Genomic DNA, 21,126 nt, shown 5'->3' on the forward strand with positions numbered 1-21,126 from the left:
AATGGTTTGTGCTTCACTGTGTTCTTTGCCTTTCCCTGCTTTCAAGTGTGAAAGGTCACACCTGACAAAAGGAAAAGGCAATGCCCTCAGTGGATAAATATCTCCCATGTATGTAATGTAATGTAAAATGCATTTATATAGCGCATAAATCACCCGAAGGTCTCAGAGCGCTGGCAGATCCGCAAGACAGTAGTCAAGTAAATTAAAAGAGCCAGGTTTTAAGGTTTTTACAGAATCTCAGGTGGTTGGATTCTGTCCTGATGTATAGGAGCAGGGCATTCCAGGTTTCAGCGGCTGTTTTATGAAAGCCCTGTCGCCGTTTCAACTGTGCGAACCTTGGGAACAGTCAGAAGCAGCTTGCTGGAGGATCTGAGAGTTCCGGCCGAGCTGTGGAATTTAAGCTTTTTTTCTAGATATATCGGTCCTTGACCATGGATGGTTTTGTGGACTAGGCAGCATAGTTTGAATTTTATGCGCTTCTTTATAGGGAGCCAGTGCAGGGTTTTGAGGCAGGGCACTGATGGGGTGCGGGGAGGAAGGTTAAGCACCATTCTGGCTGCGGTGTTTTGTAGTACCTGAAGTTTTGACTGGAGATTTTCATTTATAGAAGTCAGTAGGGCATTCCCGTGATCCATTCGGCTGATGATAAGGCCTTGGACTAAGGGCATGCGGGACGGGAGGGGAATCCATTTGAAGATTTTCTTCAAGCTGCGCATTAGTCCAAAGCTGGTGTGCACTACTTTGTTGACATGTTCAGTCATGGACAGCCTGTTGTCAACTGTCACCCCTAGATTCCTGACTGAGGACTTGGGAGAGGGGCAGGGTCCTAATGTTGGTGGCCACCATTCGTCTGTCCAGAGCTTGTCAGCCGTTCCGAAGAGCACTATCTCCGTTTTGCTAGCATTTAGCATTAAAAAGTTGTTGGTCATCCAATCCTGAATTGCAACCATGCACTTTTGAAATCTTAGTTTGGTTTTATCAGGGTCTGGGCCGATGGTGATCAGTAGCTGAGTGTCGTCAGCGTAAGATACGGTTCCAAAACGGTGAGCTCTGATCACTTTAGCCAAGGGGGATACATATAGGTTAAAGAGCGTAGGGCTCAGTATTGAGCCCTGGGGTACCCCTTTGACGTTTTCCTGGTAGCTGGAGGAGTATATTCCTACTTGGACCGTTGAGCGCCTTTGGGTCAGATAACTTTTGATCCAAAGTAACGCTGAGCCCTCAACACCACTCTCTGCAAGACACTCTACAAGAATGTGGTGCGAGATGGTGTCGAAGGCAGCCGACAGATCGAGCAGGACCAGTATGGCAGATTGTCCTGCATCGAGAGTCATCCTGACATTATCTACTATTTCAAGCAAGGCAGTCTCAGTACTATGAAACGCCCTGAATCCTGACTGAGAGGAATCTAGGAATTTGTTTGTCTCCAGATATTTGCCTAGTTGTTTTTTTGTAAAGGATTCCATGACCTTTCCGAATAGAGGCAGGAGAGAAATAGGCCGGTAGTTGGAGAGTTGTTTAGGGTCGGCCAAGGGTTTCTTTAAAATTGGTCTGATTGTGGCCTCCTTCCAGTGCAACGGAACAGAAGCATGAGATAAGGAGAGATTAAGGGTCTTGGTTAGGTCTGAAATCAGGGCGGGTGCAATTTTTGCTAAGATCTGAGAGGAAGCTGGGTCACCAGGGGATCCTAATTTAATTTTGTGCAAGGTGGATTCTACTTCTGTTTCTGAAAAAGGTAGAAATTCTTTAAGGGCTATGTCTAAGTGATCGGGTTCTTTGTTAACTTTTTTGAGCAAGGGTATGGTCTGAGTAAGGGGAGTTGGTTGAGGGAAAAGTTTATGGATATTATTGATTTTTTCGTGGAAGTAGGATGATACAGAGTTGACCCAATCTTGGGATTCGGTGAGAGAGGGCTGGCAGGCGGGGGGTTCGTAAATTCTTTGATTATTTTGTATAGCTCTCTCTGAGAGTTGGCTGCCTGAGTTATCCTGTTACCTAGATAGACTTTTTTTGCCGTAGTGATTTCTTTCATATAGAGTCTGTGCGTTGTTTTATATTGTTGTCTGTCAATTTGGGCTTTAGTTTGTCGCCATTTCCTTTCTGCTGTCCTGACAGAAAGTTTTATTTTTTCCAGGTTCGGAGTGAACCATGTGGAGATTTTAGTGGGAGGTCTAGATGCCTTTAATGGCGCAATTATATTTAAGGCCGAGGAAAGAGCAAGTTCAAGGTCGACAGCTGCTTTGTTAGGATTGGTGGTCTTGGTGATGAGAGGGGGAGTGAAATGGGTGGTGAAGGAGTCCAGATTGATCTTGTTCCATGGTCTACTCAGTTTTGCTTGGTTACTAATCTGAGGCTTTGTAGGGGTGCCTGCGATGTGAAATTTGATGACATAATGGTCAGACCAGAGGACTGGGAGTATTTGACTGATTTCTACGTTTGGGGAATTAGTGCATAGTGCACTGACTATGTTCCTTAACCCAATGCTCATGCATATCATAAGTATCAGTGTAAGCTCTGTGTACAAAATTGGCTTTCACTCCTAAGGGTCCAAATTAAAAACTTGGCATTTCAGAGGATGGAGCCTTCTGTCCTACATCATGCATGAGGGTAGAGGGCAAGGGGTCTTTTGCGTCTGCACCTTTGTGGTTAATGGGTCAATGCTCAAGATTAATAATAATAATAATCCACATTTGTAAAGCGCGAACAATCACCCGTAAGGGTCTCTAGGCACTGGGGGCCGTCGGGAAGATTAAGCAAGCCATTGCCCAGAGTCACATTGTGCTGGGCTAACCTGCCGCTGGTGCCAGGGATCGAACCGGGATCCCCAAATTCCAGCGTCAGTCTACCCTGGCCGCGGCAACAAGTTGGTGCTGAGGAAATGTTGCTATGAATGCAGGGACAGTTCAAGCTGCACTTGGGCTGCTGGTCTGGCAGGCCGCACAATGCATAGGGCATGCTTGCGAATATGAGATCAGCATATTGGAGTAAGTCAGTTGCCTCTGTGCACTTTGCAAACTTCATAAAGCAGATGTTATGTTATTAAGATTTATACAGCGCACGAATACCAAGCGGTGTCTTGGCACTAGCAGCCCAGGAAGCAGGCAGGTGAACTATGTATCAAATAGCCAGGTCTTTAGGGCTTTACGAAAGGATGTTAGAGATGGAAGATTTCTGATGGAAAAGGGGAGGGCGTTCCAAAGTTTCGTAGCACCCACAGTAAGCTTCTACCGCCCCAGTTAGCCTTAGAGAATCTCTGAGAAGAGCATCAATTTTCACCCCTTCAGACCTAAGACATCTGTTTGGGGAGTACCAGTTTAATGACCGATGCCAATGTGACTGCTTTTAGCCTAAATTCCATACATAATAGGATTGGAGTGGTCACTGAAACTTCCATTAACATTGCCACAGAAAACTCAGCAGACTGAGATTACGAAGATAACAAAAATGTGTTGTGGTTACAGGTAAGTGCTACGCAAACAATTGCTCACCATGCCACCCCAGTGTAGACCCAGCCATATGCAAATCAGTCTTGACCCTGTACCTCATAGGAACAGTCGAGACCGAAATGCCAAGCCAAGTCCTCCCTGGACAGGAAATACGCCTCCTGGGACCGGTTTCTGGGTATTACCCTTCATCAGAAAGGCTAGCTTGAATCCAGTGGCATAGTGAGCAAGGGACCCACGTCTAGGCATACCCATCCCACTTAGGGTGAAAAGTGCTACGCAAGCAAATGATTGACGGAATGCTGACTAAATCATACATTCACCCCCAGTAAAGAGATCTGGATTAAATCCATCAATTGTTGTTTTTGCATTTGTCACCCCGAGTGGGACGGGTATGCCCAGACGTGGGTCGCGTGCTCTCCATGCTACTGGAGTCAAGCTATCCTGGCTGCAAAGGGGTGAAACCTGGAAACCGGTCCTACGATGCTTGTTTCCAGTCCAGGGAGGACCTGGCCAGGCAGTTCGGGCTGTACTTTTGCCATTGGGCAAAGGGTCAAGACTGATTTGCATATGGCTGGGTTCAAACTGGAATCACCTTGTGAGCAAAAAAACAATGGATTTAGGCCCAGAGCTCTGTACTGGGGTGAATGTATGACATTGTTCTGCATTCTGTCCATCAATTGTTGTTTTTGCATTTGTCCGCCCGATTGGGATGGGTATGCCCAGACATGGGTCCCGTGCCCGCCATGCCACTGGAGTCAAGCTATCCTGGCTGATGAGGGGGGGAACCCCGAAACCGGTCCTAGAATGCTTATTTCCAGTCCAGGGAGGAACTGGCCTGGCAGTTCGGGCTGGACTGTTCCCATTGGGCACAGGATCAAGACTGATTTGTATATGGCTGGGTTCAAACTGGAATGGCATGGTGAGCAAAAAAAAGATGGATTTAGGCCCAGATCTCTGTACTGGGGTGAATATATGACATTGTTCTGCATTCTGTCCATCAATTATTGTTTTTTGCATTTGTCACCCCGAGTGGGACGGGTATGCCCAGACGTGGGTCCTGTGATTTCCATGCCACTGGAGTCAAGCTATCCTGCCTGAAGAGGGGTGAAACCCAGAAACCGGTCCTAGTATGCTTATTTCTAGTCCAGGGAGGACCTGGCCTGGCAGTTCAGGCTGGACTGTTCCCATTGGGCACAGGATTAAGACTGATTTGTATATAGCTGGGTTCAAACTGGAATGGCGAGAAAAAACGATGGATTTAGGCCCAGATCTCTGTATTGGGTGTGAATGTATGACATTGTTCTGCATTCTATCCATCAATTGTTGTTTTTGCAGTGGTTACAGGTAAAGCACCAACAGAGATCATCTTTAAGATCATCCTTAGATAGCCTTTTCTGTATAATTTTTCTAACCCGAATGCTGTGACCAGATTTCTGACCTAAAAAATTGAACTAAGTGCAGAATCATAAAACAGAATTATGAATTTGGTTCTCAGTGCATCGCAATTTAAAGGAAGTGCATTGTAGGTCAAAAGGGGATCATATTTGCTAGCAATGCTTCTAGTGCACCAACCAGATTCATGCATGGTGTTTGCTGATCTCTGGTGTTATCTCTCTTCATATTTTTCCAGGTCAATGGAGGTGACTGCAATGCATGGAGGTCCCAACATGGAAGATTATCCTACCGTCTTCATGATGACTCCAGATGCAGAAGATTACTATGATATTGACTTAGAAAATGACATTAATTATCTATATTTCTCTATTATGGCACTCCTGTCCATACCCGTGGTCATTTCTGTCTTTGGCCTGGCTGGGAATGGATTGGTCCTCTGGTTTTTGAGGTTTAGAAATTCTCGGAACTCCTTCACCATATACATCTTGAACCTGGCCATCGCAGATTGCATAGTTCTCGTCGTCCTGTCACTTTTTTGCATACTTTTCTTGATGCAAATGACTGGATTGATTGTTGATGAAGTTCCTTATGGCAGTGTTTTACAAATAGGTTCTTTTGGGTATGGCACCAGCCAGGGCTTTCTTACCGCCATCAGTGTGGAAAGGGCTCTGTCTGTCCTTCACCCCATCTGGTACCGCTGCCGCCGTCCGAAGCACCAGTCCACCATTGTCTGCATCATTGTATGGATTGTTTCATGCTTGATGTTGGCAGCAGATATTTTGATTGGCTGGAAATGTGAGGATTGCACAGAACTTGACATATTTGAGGCTGTTTTACATTTTTGTATTTTTCTACCCTTGATGCTTCTGTCAAACGTATTGCTGCTCATCACTATCTGGAAGAATTCACAAAAGCGTCACCCACCAAGACCCTACATACTCATCCTCTCAACAGTTCTTGCATTCCTTGTCCTCTCTTCACCGTATGCTGTGTTTGATTTTCTTTCTCTCTTTATCAACCTCGATGTACAGGTCTCCCATGCTGTCATTTTCTTCTACAGCTTCTGCATTAGCAGCAGCCTCAACCCCATCATCTACTTTTTAGTTGGTGGCATCAGGCGACATGGGCGTAGGAGCTCTTTAAGGGGGGCCCTACGGAATGCATTCCAAGAAGAGACTGAATCATTGCAGGATGATGATGCTGCCTCGTCCCCACGGCAAAGTTTAAAAACAAGCTCATCACTTTAATCCAGATTATTTAGGAATCTTAGTCCAAGGAATGCCACATAAGAAATGTCTCAACCAGTTGCTACTGTTCATGGTAAGGCAGCCAAGCTCTCTGGGACAGTAATATCTAATTATAAGTAATCATGGGCTACTGTGATCATAGGATAGCAATTTAGACTGCTTTAACACCTTAGCAGCTAGTAAACAAACCTCCCCAGTGCTGCGCTGTCCATTATCCAGTGCTGAACTGGACGTCCAGCGGTCGCACGCAGCACTGGGGAGGTAGTGCCCGTGACGACCGTTGGCCGACGGCAGCACCTAAAGGGTTAAAGGAGACATTTGGGAAAAGATGTCACATACATCTCTGAACCCAAACAAACTTCATCAAACCAGAAACATTCTGGAACCCCTGTTGTTGATGAGTGTTAAAGATCGCAGGACTAATACAAGACAACAACTTATTTTCTCTACACTTATGATCCCTTTAAGGACTTGTGGGTTTCAAGTATTCTCTTTATTCATGAAACTATATCCTGATATCTGGACAGTGGGTCTACAGTTTGAAGTGTTCCACTAAAAAGAAGAAAGTGTTTTCCTTGAAGGGAAGAATCAAATGTTTGCTCAAGGTTACATAAATGATTTACCAAATCATTAGAAAGGAAATGATCAAAATCAGAAACTCTCTTAACCCCCTTCTCACATCACCTTCTTCAGTCTCCCACACCACTCCTCCCATTGTTGTACATTGCTGAACTCAGCTCTTTTTCCCATCTCTCTAACCGTGCAGATTTACATCTACAGACCAAACTCATCCTGGACCCGTTTCTTATAATGAGATCAGATAACCCATCCTGAGAGCATCTGGACCCTTGAAGCCAGCTCCTAACGTAGTCGCCCTCTCCAGTCAACTCTGAGTTACATTGTCCTTCTTATGCACAACCATGTACTAAAAGGGCACTTATTCAGACAACCAAACTCCTATAACTGGGCATTCAATACCACCACCTGGAAATGGTAATGATAATAGAAATAGGCGGATCATGTCCATAGCACTGTATAGCTTGTCCTGTCTCTTACTCTCTCCCTCTACTCATCGGCAAGCATCACCCCTTATCTTAATCAACAACCTCCTGATGATGCATCTTTAGTACCAGTATGTTTGTTATGTTCAACACATTTGTTTGTAGAGGTCCTTCAATAAACAAAATACATTTGCAAATGTATGTTTTAAAAAATCATTGTCTTCATTTGATGCACAGCAAAAGGAATTGAAATGTGATAGGATTTTGAACTTTCTGTTTTCTCCTAGGGAAGTGGTAGGAAGGTAAAAAGATGGATGTTGGTGCCTGGCTGTTCAACATTTGAAAAATAATAAAAGTAATACAAACAATTATAATAATACTCCTAATCATAATAAGAAGACTAATAATACAGCATAAGAATAGTTTGGGGCAAATTGAGTCCTACCTAAGTAATAAGCCAATACATTAACAGTGGGCTTAATCCCTGGTAGATCTGGTACAGAGCAGTGTTTTGCAACACAAAAACAGTCATAGCTAAACATAATACAAATCCCACAGCGAAATGCTAAAAATTAAGAAAAATGCAGTAGGAAAAATGACACAAAAATGAGAAAAATCAATTAACCTGAGATTTGAATTTTTAAAGTTAGGGATTAATCCTCTTTTTTATTTAGTGACTTATGGCTTAAGTAGGACTCAGACTATCCGAAACTAATAACACATTTTCGTATACTGTATTATTGTTATTGTCATTAGTATTATTATTATTATTATTAACCCCTGAGCTGCTGAGCGTCCCCCACAGTGCTGAGCCCTTTTTGGGCCATTTGGGGTAGTTTGCGCTTAGTGGTCCATAACTATTTCCACATAAGGTATCCATGCCAAATTTGCGTCCTTTTCATTCCAATATCCTGGGGAGTCTAAATGTACCCAGGGTTTGTAGGTTCCCCTGGAGGGAACTAAAAAATGGCCAAAATCTAGCTAAAGTTCGGTTTTTGGGGGGAAAATGGGAAAAAAGTTTTGCAGAAGAAAGTGTATGTTTTTTTCCTGCAAATGGCATCAACAAAGGGTTTGTAGTGCTAAGATCATCATCTTATCATCTTTTGAAAACAGGCAGACTTGAATCAGAAAACCAATTTTTTTAGCACAGTTTTGGCATTTTAATAGGAGAGAAACCATTTAATTATTTTTTGTACTTTCAACCTCCTTCCAGTTTGTGGTGGAGACCGGTGTGAAACCCATGGTGGATCCTGAAAAGCTATACATTTCTGAAAACTAGACAGAAATGTGAATTCACCAAGGGGTCATTTTTGTACATCCTTCAAGGATGTCCTACAAAAAGTAACAGTTGAAATAAAAAACATATTGAAACTAAGTTTGAAAAAACACCCATTTGTGTCTACGTTTTCATCTGTAAATTCTTCTTAATATAGCAGATTTTCAAAAGCAATATACCGTTATAACTGCTGGACCGCTCTGGTTGTGGGGATGTATAGGGCCTGTAGGTTCTCCAAGAACCCGAGGTACCCAGAGCCAACAACCAAGCTAGACTTTTTCAATGGGTTTTTCATTGTGTACCAACTAAAGCAATTATGTGGCAAATTATAAAGAATGAAAAAAGGTATGAAGGAAAACTCTGTATTTCTGAATTGTAGGAGTAGTGTTTGTTTGTATATCTCTGGATTTATGGATACTCATACTTGCATATGTTTCAGAGGACATTTTTTAAAATGTCTTCAGTGTTACACACTTTCTTTCATTTGAAAGGCACAAACGTAGGGCTATCCAGATGGTAATAACAAATGTTCTTTTATTATGTATTCCCACATGTCGCCCAATAAAAATTGTACCCCACTTGTGTGGTTGGGCCTTGTGCCTGCCGCACAAAACACCGCAAAACATGACCTAGGGGACTTCATCTTTCATCCCGCAGAATGCATGTGTTTTGTACAAGGTGGCTAGCTCTGAATTTTGAGCTTCAGCTCAGCTGGCACCTAGGGAAGCCTACCAAACCAGCACATCTTTGAAAACTAGACACCCAGGGAAGTCCAGGGTGGGGTGACTTGCATGGCTCTCATCAAGTTTTGTTACCCAGGATTCTGAGCAAAGCTCAAACTTTGGCTAAAAAACAAATTTTCCATGCATTTTTGTGATGGAAAAGTCCTGTAATCTTCAGGCAGCCACAAACTTTCTACCACCCAGCGTTCCCCTGAGTCTCTCAAGAAAAACAGTGCCTCTCTTCCATGGGTAGGCCAAGTGCCTGCAGCTTGAAAGGGTGGCAAACGTAACGTAGATACATCACATTTTTACACTGAAAAACAATGAGCGGGGAGAGGATGTGGCCTAAACACTAGGGCGATCGATCTCAAATCTGGGAAATCAGGTTCGAGTTGCGGCAACAACTCTGAACATCCTCTCATTTTGGGCAAATCACTTAATCTCCTTGTGCCCTACAAAATTAAAATGAATTTGTCATTATTTAATGCAACTGGTTCTCATTTAAAGCGCTCTTATACCTGATACCGGCAGGTCAAATTCGCTCTATATAAAACTCTAGAAAAAAAAAGGTTTTTTTTGCAATGTGGGTAGCTGTGGATTTTGGACCCCATCTCAGTTGGCACCTAGGTAAAACTACCAAACCAGCACATGTTGGAAAACTAGACAACCAGGGGAGTCCGGGGATGTGTGGCCTGTGTGGATCTCATAATGGTTTCTTACCCAGAATCCCCAGCAAACCTCAAATTTCGCTAAAAAGTCACATCTGGACCAGAACACATTTCCAACCACCCAGCATTCCCCCAGGTCTCCCAATGAAAATGATAGCTCACTTGTGAGGGTGGGCCAAGTGCCCACAACAAGGAAAGCCCAGAAAACAAATTGTGGAGACATCAAAATAATCTCCTTGAAAGCTTGCATTTTTGGAAACAACCTGTGGAACTTCCTTCAAGGGAGAGGTAACTCCTTTATGTTCCTGCGCTTGGACAGGTGTGTATATGAATGGTCCCCAAAGTGCTTATATGAAGAGCCAGGTCTTCAGCTTCTTGCAGAACTCAAGAACTGAAAAGGAGGTTCTGATGTGTTGAGGAAGGTTGTTCCATGTTTTAGGTGTGATGTAGGAGAATGAGAGACCTCAACTTTGTTTTTTATGGATGCGAGGAGTGTGTGTGAGGGAGAGCAAGGCAGAGCCCAGGTGTCAGGTGGGTTACTGAAAGTGTATGAGGTTGATTATGCATTCTGGTTCTGTGTTGTGTAGGGGTTTTATGTGTGCATGAGAAATTTGAATTGACCGCGCTTGTGTATAGGGAGCCCGTGAAGCTTCCTGAGGTGCGGTGTGATGTGGGTGAGGCTTAGAATGTGGCTTAACTCTTCATGGTCTGGAGTTTGTATAGGAGTTGTTTGGAGATTCCAATGTAAAGAGTGTTACCATAGTCCAGCCTGCAGGTGATGAGTGCATGTGTGACAGACTGTATGGTATTCTGAGGTCACCATTTGAAGATATATAGCAGCATGCATAGGATGTGGAAACAAGAGGTGCACACTGCATTGACTTGTTCTGTCATGATGATCTTGTCGTCTAGGATGATCCCTATATTTCTTGCATGATCTGTGGTTGTCGGTGTTGGTCCTGGCTCTGACGGCCACCAAGTGGAGTCCCATAGTGAGGTCATGTTGCTGAAGACCTGTACTTCCGTCTTGTCGGAATTGAGCTTCAGGCAATTGGTTTGCATCCAGTCTGCTACCATGGTCATGCCTTACCTTTTATGATTCTGTCTAAGTCACCATGATTGACTAGTTACTTTCACAATAGATTGAGATGTGCATTTTTAAATTGTGAATATCCGCAACTACAGGCTAGAGGGGATAATTGATTTACCGCCCACCTAGCTCCAAGAAATACTTTATCCCGATATTAACTCACTATATTGCACCCCACATTTTACCTTCTGACAAATTTCTCCTATTGGGTGATTTTAACAACCTTGGCGAGAACACCATTGGTCAAGGAGTGTCTCAGCTTCTAGCTCATATAGAGACCCTAGGGCTTAAAAAATTGTCACTGGCCCCACACATACAACAAGACATTGGTTCTTATTTTCACGAAAATAGCTAATATGACAAGTGAACTACCCCTTCCAATTACTTGGGAGCTTCACAAAACGTTACGTAGCTTTCTGAATCCTCATGCCTGCGTTACCACTGTCTGGCATCTCGGAATGTTTGTGATTCCCTATCTGATTTAAAATTAATACCATCTATAAGAGTTTTTCTGTAAGCCCAGAACTACCAGATATGGCACATAATCTGAGTCACTGTGTGAAAAAACAGGGACCCCCTGGTGCTAATAGCAATCCTGGGTCAGGGTGAGAAGTATATGTGAACTAAAATACCCAGGCATGCACAACAATTACTAGCGTATTCAAGTACAAGACATAGTGTCTACAGAATCATTATACAAATATTTTCGGATAAAAAATAGATTTTAATATCTCAGAATCTTTGCAAAGGATATACTATGATAAAAATGTTTGTTCAGTATAAGAGGTTATTATAGCCTTCATACATGATTTAACAATTAAAAGAAAATTTTTAGTCTTTAAACAATATAAAAATATGAAAACGGATGGTTTCCTGTCGACGCGTTTCGACACGTGGGCTGTGTCTTCATCAGGACTGTACCATCAAAATGCTGTAAATGACAGTTGTGGACATAATGTTACTGTTTATCATTTCTATATAAAACACAGTACCTATCTTGTTTTACCTATTCAGTGCATAATTAGTTACGCTAGTAAATAATTCATTCATTTTGATGAACCGCAGATTCTTATTATATGTGCTCAGAACTCGATATATATCCTACATATACATGTAAAAAACATTGAGGATATCCTAGCAGTAAATGTTAAAAAACACTTTGCTGACTTCTGTAGCATTGATCGTTTTGTTCAGACAGTGTTTCATACAAACATATTTTGTTTATACATTTCCATTAAGAGAAAAAACCTTAGAAACAGATTGTTATTTCTCAAGCAGTGATGATAACAAATTCATTACATCTCAACTTATGCTATTAGTTATTTAAAATAGAATTCCTTCTCTAAGGCATAGGTTGCTAAACTCATGTACTGGGTTCTATTGTATGGGACTGTTGTAGGTTCCTTATATCTATGAAAGTTGTTATTTTATAACTAGGTTTATATCTAAGGTCGGTTAGGGTTATCTATTGGGGTAAGGTTACCTGACTTTAATTAAGTTTGTACTAAGTAGTGGACAGTTTCATCTTGTTTTTCACAAACCGACTACCTTATTACATATTCTCTTTTTATATTCTACCTCTCTCATCTGTTGCGTTCTCACCTGTTAAAATGTGGCAGAAATTAAGGCCACAGTGGTGATGTTCTTTTGTTAATATGGAGATACGCTGTACACGCAAGGAAGAATTGTTCACTCCTAAGGATATAAACAAAGCAAGTCACCCCGCGGGTATTAAAAGGCTGGTGATAATCTAAATCTAAGAGAACATGATTCGTGACCACAGATATTACCTTATTGTACGGTCTTAGAGGGCGCTGGTAGTGCCGTACTTTATCTGCACGGTTACATGTCCAATAAATGGTTGTTAGTCGTGCGTTTAAGATCGTCGTAGGCTTGTAATTTAAGTAGACCTGCCGGTAGGTTGAGGATAGGTGCTGCCTGAAATTAGATGTTGGGCTGTTAGAGATATGTGTGTCTCTATTATCGATAGTTAGGTCAAGTTCTTATATATGTCCGTACTTACGAAAAATGTAGCAGGCTAGTCGGCAGTTGGATTCGATGTAGTGAATAAATTGAATTAATCGAATCAGAGGCCAAATGTGTATTTCAGGAAGACGACCAGGCTTGTACAGTGTCTACATTATCGAAAGAGAAAAAGGGAAAGGGGAAGGGTCACAAAGGGTATTGCAGTTTGTTATCCGTGTCTCTATCGAAAAGGTTTAGTGCCCGATTCTAGTCTTACCGGTAGCAGCGTTCTCTCTCGTGTAGCCCGGGTGTGGCGTCCTCGTTTGTTTTGTTAGGGATAACGGCAAGTCATTTCCTGGGCTCCTTATATATAAGGGCTCTAGCTATTGGTTATACGCGATGCGCATTTCTTAAAGGGATACGATCTGTGTGTCTACCAAGAGTGGGGACACGTGTGCATTTTTTTAAAAAAGGGTTACGGTGTGAACGTACACCTAAGGAGGAGTCACATGTTAGTCTGTTTACCTTACTGTGAAATGCCGGTCCTTTGAGTTCTAATATTAAGAGAATATAACGAGTTCCACTCGGAGCTGTGGTGGTCTCAGCTTGCAGCAGCATTATTTAGTAATTTATATTTGCAGTTGGATTGTTCAAAGGGAGAGTATGGATCTCCTATTGAATGAAGTGGACCAACATGTGCAGCAAACAGCTTATGTAAGTGGTACAATACCTAGTGTTTATATACATATTACAGAATAGCGTTAGACCACGGGAGGTCATTATTCAACCCGTGAGTAAATGTTTTGAGTGAAAAAATCCAGAACACCTCCTTCTTTTTTCTTATTTTTTCACCACCATTGTTGTTGGGAGTGTGAATTTTTTCTAAGATACGCCACCTGATCTCTGTCGGGGCATGACGATGTTCTAGGTCATGGCTCACTAGTGGGGATGTTATTTTCCTTGTTTTTATCGCTGATTTATGTTCTGTAAGGCGAGTTCTTATTTTGCGAGCAGTTTCGCCAACATAACCCTTATTGCATGGACATAAAATCAAGTAGATGACATTACTTGAATTACATGTCCAAAGTTCCGTTGCTGTTATTTTAAAATCATTGTGTATAAGGGTTTCTCCTGGGATTATGCCCTCACAAGATTGGCATGTGCCACATCGAGAGGTGCCTTTATAGGCATCCTTGCCTGTTAGTGATTTTTGTACAAATGGATTTTTTACCACATTACTGACAAACCGCGATCTAACTACTAGATCTTTTAGATTTTTGTTTCGGCGGTGCGCATACATTGGCTTGCCGAGTTTAGGTTTTGACGTGTCAGTATTTAATAAGTGCCAGTTAGCATTGATAGTCTGTCTTATCGTAGCATCCAGTGTCGAATGTTTCGTGACACATACCAATTTTGATTCTTGGGTTGGTTTGTCAGATTTAAGAAGAGCATAATCTGAGTCAGCCTCCCCCTGCTGACATAGCTATTCTGTAGGCTTTTGAACACAGTTCAGTGAAGCAGGTGCAGCGGATGCTAACTCTGCCATTCATTCATTATAAACTTTATTCGGTTATTGTTAATAAAAACAACCATAAAAGTACAATCAAAATTGCAGCATTAAAAAATATTATTCATTGCTAAAAAGAAAATAAGCGAAGATTTTCATATGCAAATTGATTTCCGCAATCTAAAAACATGTTTAAAAAAGTCAGAAACAGATGCAATTGTTAAAATAGTATCTAATTTCTGCATTTCTAAAAATGCGGAGCGGCACCGATTTACTTCCATAGACTTCAGTATGGGCACAATCAATCTCTTCCGTGGCAGTGTATAAAACTTACAAAAGAATAAAATATGTATATCTGATTGTTCTGAAAGGTTGTCACAGGGGCATTTACACAGGTGTCGTGTCCAATTATTCATATCAGGGAACCTGAAGATTCTAAAAATGATGTTTAACCTGAAGCGTGTTAATAGGAACCTTTCGCGATCACTCATATATCAAGTTGTGTATGGTTGAGGATTCCTAGAGGTCATTATTAATTGATGAGCAATTACTGTCTTTTTCTTTAATTCATCATTGGATCTGATCTCTTCCAAATACTTCATACCTTGGTGTTTAAGCTCTTTTCTAGGGATGTGACACATTGAGAGCGGATCGTCATAGTAATCTAGACAGCCCAATTTAAAAAAAAAAAATTTTACATATGAAAACCATCCTATCCTGCTCGCATGTTCTAAACTTATCGCATCCTTTAGGATAGTGCGATTCAGGACACATTCCTCGGTGGTCCAAACCCTGTGCCACGACAATATCGGCTGGACCTTGATGATATCTTCAATATATGATAGACCAAGTTCCATGTGGCAAATATATGTTGAAACACTCTCTCGTACACCTAGGAGATATCTCAGAAACATATTTTCTGCCAATTGGATACACTTCACGTTGGCATATCCCCATATGCCTGCACCATAGACAGCAATTGATACACTCGTTGCGCTATAAATTTTTAGAAGCTCCCTAATTGGCTTTTTGCCCATCTTTTTAGAATTTTTTTTTAAAGCCATTATGGCTTTACAGAACATCAATCTTCTTGATTTTATTACATTTGACTACAGTCCAGATTCTTCAAACAATATGCCTAAGTATGGGAAGGTGGGGGTGAAGTCCAAGGGACTTGAATTGATATACATAGTTTTTTTCCGTTTATTTGCCCCAGGACCACAATTCATACAGAACGTATTGGTGCAGTTAATTTTTAGGTCCAGGTTTGTCATATAAGTGTTAAGCGATGTTATCATTTTTTGCAGAGCGAGGGGGGTCCTGGCCATTATGACCGCGTCATCCGTGTACAGGAGTGCAGGGATTGAACTTTTTGCTACCATAGGCATGTCTCTGCACTCCGGAAGTAAGGTATTTTCCAGGTTATTAATGTCAACTAAAAATAAGAAGGGAGCAAGGACGCACCCTTGCCTCACCCCCCTCCCTATGCCAAATGATCTAGTGCACTTCCTGTTTTTGCCATAACGGACTGTTGCCGTGGCACCAGAATAGAGGTCCCTGAGAAAATAAATTATTTTTCCATCCACCCATAAATTTTCTAATCTCAACCACAATTTGCTGTGTGTGATGCAATTAAACGCTGACGTTAGGTCAACAAAAGTAAAAAAGATGCGTTCATTCTTGGCCTTAGTATATTTTTCTTGTAGGATGAATAGGTTAAGCCCCTGATCTACAGTACTTAAGCCTTTTTGAAACCCATACTGAAGATCACTAATGGTTGAATTTCCGTCCGCCCAGCTTTGTAATCTGCTTAAAATTACTCTCCCAAAGATTTTTGTGGATGAATCCAATAGTGAGATCGGGCGATAGCATTGCCTATCTCCCTTCTTAAAAATGGGAACGATAATAGATTTAAACCATGATGGACTTAAGCCCCTCTCAGAGGTAGCATTAAATAGTTGTGTTAAGATAGGGCCCCACAGATCTGTATTATTTTTAAACAGATCAGCTGGTACTCCGTCTGGGCCTGCCGCTTTTCCTCCCTGGCTTGCTTTTATGCTTGAAATCACTTCTTCTACAGTTTTATCCAAATTGGAATTCCTGGTCAAACCCTCTGCCCTCTCTACCGCAATCATTGTAGAGTGTATTTGATGCAACCCAGGTAATACACTATACAATTTGGCATAATGATTTAACCAATCATCCTCAGGAATTGTAATTTCAATTCGTGCCTTGGTGTTATCGTTAAAAAATGGGGCATTCACCGCTTTCCAAAAGGCGGTTATATCCTTACTCTGTGAAGCCTCACAAAGTGCATCCCAAGCATCCATTTTAATATCTGCTTTCCTTTTTTTCAGCGTTATATTATATATTTTCCGCAACTCCTTAATAAGTATAGGATCACGCGGGACATCATTCAAGGCATGCTTAAGTTTAGAGTGGGCCTTCGTACATGCTGTATCGAACCAACTCACAGTTTTTTCCTTACAGTGTCCCAGTTCAACCCATAAACTATCCTTGATGTATGTGGCAATTAATAAACAAAAATGTAATAATACACTGGCTATCTGAATTTTCATCCAGGCAAGCCATAATGCTGGTTAGGCATTTTGTAATCAACTTGCATATAAAATCTTCCGGGATTACTTTACTCCATTTTAAAGAGTATCCGTTTTGTCTGCTCATAATTACATCCGGGATAGTCTGGCTGATTGTATTATCTCCCCCAGAATCAAAGTGAGGATCTAATATCTCCATAGTTAGCGGGTGATGATCACTGAGTGCTATGTTAAGGGTATTACAAGTTTTAATCTGCCGTCCATATCTAACAGGAAATAAAATAAAATAAATTATTGTGGCGGCACCCCGGCCATTAAATGTGGGAACAAAGGAGGACTCCATTTGACAAATTTCATTGGCGAAACCCAAGTTGCATGAGAGGACAATTTCATTTAAAAGTTCCCCGCAAGTAGTGTGCTCAAAATGGGTTAGGCTGGTATCCTGATCTAGCATAATTCCACAGGCACCCTGGTGTCCCCTTTTACAGATGGAGCAATTAAAATCCCCTCCCCATATGACAATTACTTCTTTGTTACCTATTTCCATCACATATTTTATGTCAGCACCCAGTGTTTTCACTATTCCTTCAATCCTATCCACGGGGATATTATTATAGAAGTTGACAATTATCAGACACAGTGATGTATTAATATGAATCTTAACCATGTGATAATATCTATTGTTCAACACTAGATCAATTCTCTCACATTTGAGCTGATTTGATATATATGTGCACAGGCTCCCCTTTGCCCTACCATGTATTGAATTTATTGCTGGTGTAAATAATGTTTTAAATCCACATAGATGGCAGGCCTCTGTTACCCATGTTTCTTGGAGACTTAAAAAATTGTAGTTATTTATGGTATCAATCCATAAGCTGTTTGTCAGTTTTGTTTTTAGGCCCGCAACATTCCAAAACATTATTGGCCATCCTCCCTCATTAACTGGTGGATCATTGGAGATAGCCAGACCTTTCATCATTAACAATTCCTTTTGTGGGTTCTTTACTATAGGATGTCTCTTAGGGACGTCCAATTCTACAAGATTACATTTGACTGTCTCCTCCGTGGGGTTGACAGAGATAATATACTCCATAGTTTCACTGGGCCTCTTCCCTCCTATAACATCTCTCATGGGGGTGTCTTGTTCATCAAGATTATATTCAAGTAGACCCTCTCTGGGAACCTTCGTTACACTAGTTGCTCCATCATGTACTCTTTCAGGGTCCATTTTCCTATCAGGCAGGTTTGGTATATGTTGATCCGTAGGTGCCTCTGTGATGAGTCAGTCCACCCCCTCTAAACCTGAGAATGTGTCAAATCGGTTAGAAGTAGGTATACTGAATCTGAGGCCAGCTACGCTATTCCCATTTGAGTTTGCAGGTCGGTGCCTATTTGCTGGTATAAATGTTGATGGGGTAGAAATGGCTTAAATCACACGTATATATACCACCATCTCCTCTTTGATACTTCCAATCTTGAATATAGCTAATTACTCTATTGTCCCTAAAGTGTACAATGATTGAGTCCCCCCGTGAGTCTTTTCCTCTGTGCCCCACCCAACTTACTCTCCGTACATGCAGGATTTCACCATCTATATTTGGCGGAAGTGGTCTGTTCTTATTTAACCAGTATGTGACTTTGTTCTTCAATTCCTGGTACCCTTCTACTTTCTCATCATTCAATTCAGGGACACCAGATATGACTACAACGTAAGGAGCTGCCTCTGGCGGCAAGTCGATGCGTTTTCAACTTCTCTTTGGTTTTAAGTCATCTGCACGTTCCCCAGCTGTATGTCCCAATCTATTGGCCTGTCCTACAACTCCTGGCTACCCAGCTACTCGAGTGCCATTTCCAATTTTCGGGAGGGCCGATGTATTCACAGGTAATGGGATAATCACATTATTGGATTCATTTGATAGAACTCTCCTAATACTTATATTCTGTGTTTGTGTGTTGTCTGACATTTTCTTTCGTTCGGTATTTGCTGTTATTACTTGCTCTATAGTTCCCAATTTCTCCCCAATTCGTTTTACTCTTTCCACAAGTGGCACTAACAGGGACTTCACTAGATGTTCGATATTCTCCATTAGGTCTTGAGTAAATTGGGGCGGGGAGTATTGGGGCTTTAGCAATCTTTCTTCTATATCTCCTAGGGGTTCTTTTGAGGGGCTGGTATGATTCAATGCAGAATTATTAGCTAGATCTGGCTGAGATTGTATCAAAGGATCTTTTGCTGTTCTAAGTGTTTTGATTGTTTTTGCTGTTTTTGCCCACCTGCCCTTATGACTATCCCCCCCACGTTTTCTTTTTAGTACGGAGCCTTTCCCTTGGCCTTGATTTTGTACATTACTTTTGATAGTGGGCTTCTGTGGGACACATGGAGCGGACTCTTCGGAAGTAACCTCTATGACCGATTCAGTGCTTGAGTCGCCTCGAGTCGTCTCCCTAATTAGTTCTGGAGGTGCTACCAATGTTTGCGACTGTGGGTGATTACTAGTTGCCTTGCTAACATCTTCATCTATACCATATTTCGTTGGAGTAATGGCTGACTGTATCAGTGCTGCTTATCGTTTGCTTTGCGGAGGTAGAGCTGGTCTTGCTGCTGGGGACCCTCGGTAACTGCGGACTTTCCTTGGGAGTGACACCGACTTCTCGCGGCCCCCGCTGTGCGGGACTGCGAGGACCAGCGTGCACAGCGGCGCTGATTAGCCGCAGCTGGTCCTCTTCCCGCCCCCACCTCCTCTCTTGTTAAAATCCGCCTTGGAGTGTGCCTACCTGGTGCTGCTTATCGCTTGCTTTGCGGAGGGAGAGCTGGTCTTGCTGCTGGGGACCCTCGGTAACTTGCGGACTTTCCTTGGGAGTGACACCGACTTCTCGCAGCCCCCACTGTGCGGGCGCCGCTCGCGTTGTGGAGCGTAAGGAAGGAACCTGCTGCAAACAGAGTGACTGACCCTGAGATCACCTGCGGGTCTGCGAGGACCAGCGTGCACATCGGCGCTGATTAGCCGCAGATGGTCCTCTTCCCGCTCCCAACCTCCTATTATTTAACTACCAACTTGAACGCGCACGCGGGACGCGCGCGGGCTGGCGCCGGGCTAAGCCCGGGCAAAGGGCGGGCCGTCTGTGGCCGTCCGAGGCCTGAGGAGGTTGGGCTGGGCCCCCCTCTAAGACCCTTGATATCTTACTGGTGCCTCTTTATATTTTGTGGCTGTTTCATTACCGATAGTAGGTTAACTAGTAATCTGTTATACCTTTTGTATATTGTTCACATTTTCGCTAGGGAATTGGCTTAAATAACATGGCCGCCCTACCGGTCAAAGAGGGGAAGTTGGGATTCAAATCTGCTAGTGGGAGTCTTTTGGGAACTCTTGATAATTACATCACTCGGGTCTCAGCCGCTTTGGATCAAGAAATAGTCGATGTAGAAAAAAGACTGTCAACCGAAATATTTACAAAACGGTCTTCCTTGGAATTAATACAGCACTGCGTAACCCCGGAAAATCGTTTAAGCCAACGGTTAAGTGACCTAGGATTGCCTGAAATCAGTATAGAGTCTGACTCACTTAGTAACGTTTCCACCGAGATTAGCTCACTGATTTTACAGACAGGTAGCGCTATTCAGGTAGAAGCTGCCCTTAGCACGGCGCCCCCCCCTCGTGAATCTACTAGTCACATAGCGGATTTGTCATCCTCTAGTAACATGATGACTGGTAAAAGAAAGCACGGGGGTGGAGGACAGAAAGGTAAATGCGCAAAAATCCCAAAGTTAACAAACAAAGGGGCTAAAACCCCGGGGGTTTTGAACCGCACACAGGCTGATATTTTGTTACAGAATGATAAATGTAAATCTCTTCACACGGAAAATGTTCAAATGCATTCAATGCTAAAACCTATAATTGCCGCTTATGGAGATCATGCACTGTTAGGGCATATAGAGCAGATAATTAGATCTTTAATTCTCCCTATAATCGAGAGACTGAAAGTAATCACTGGTAACCTACGCAAGTTGGAACAAGCCTCCATTGATAATTCTAAAATGTTACATTCTTTAAACGACAATTTGAAGGTGGGAGTTGATTCTGTACAAGTAATTGAACGGGTAGATAATTCTGACCCCCCTATATTCGTCCCACGTGATCTAGTATCGCAACCAGACAAAGGGCCGGTGTCCAATAATGACATTAGTATAATAGACTCAAGGGGTAGAGTCCCGGATAAAGGGGGTATTCAGCGTTTCCTAGGGGGCCG

The 21,126-nt window shown here is 42.4% G+C and overlaps 1 protein-coding gene across 1 annotated transcript; it reads left to right on the forward strand.

Annotated features, from left to right (window-relative positions):
* Window positions 1-5,080: 5,080 nt before the first annotated feature.
* Window positions 5,081-6,088, forward strand: LOC144799118 (mas-related G-protein coupled receptor member H-like). Its single transcript, XM_078670314.1, has one exon. It carries the CDS (start codon window positions 5,081-5,083, stop codon window positions 6,086-6,088), a length of 1,008 nt encoding a protein of 335 aa, XP_078526440.1.
* Window positions 6,089-21,126: the final 15,038 nt, after the last annotated feature.

Source organism: Lissotriton helveticus, chromosome 12, assembly GCF_964261635.1.
Source record: "Lissotriton helveticus chromosome 12, aLisHel1.1, whole genome shotgun sequence".
In the NCBI taxonomy this organism is placed as follows: Eukaryota; Metazoa; Chordata; class Amphibia; order Caudata; family Salamandridae; genus Lissotriton; species Lissotriton helveticus.

Excerpts from the sequence above, each read along its gene's own strand:
- LOC144799118 (XM_078670314.1), top strand. The coding sequence starts at position 5,081 with ATGGAGGTGACTGCAATGCATGGAGGTCCCAACATGGAAGATTATCCT.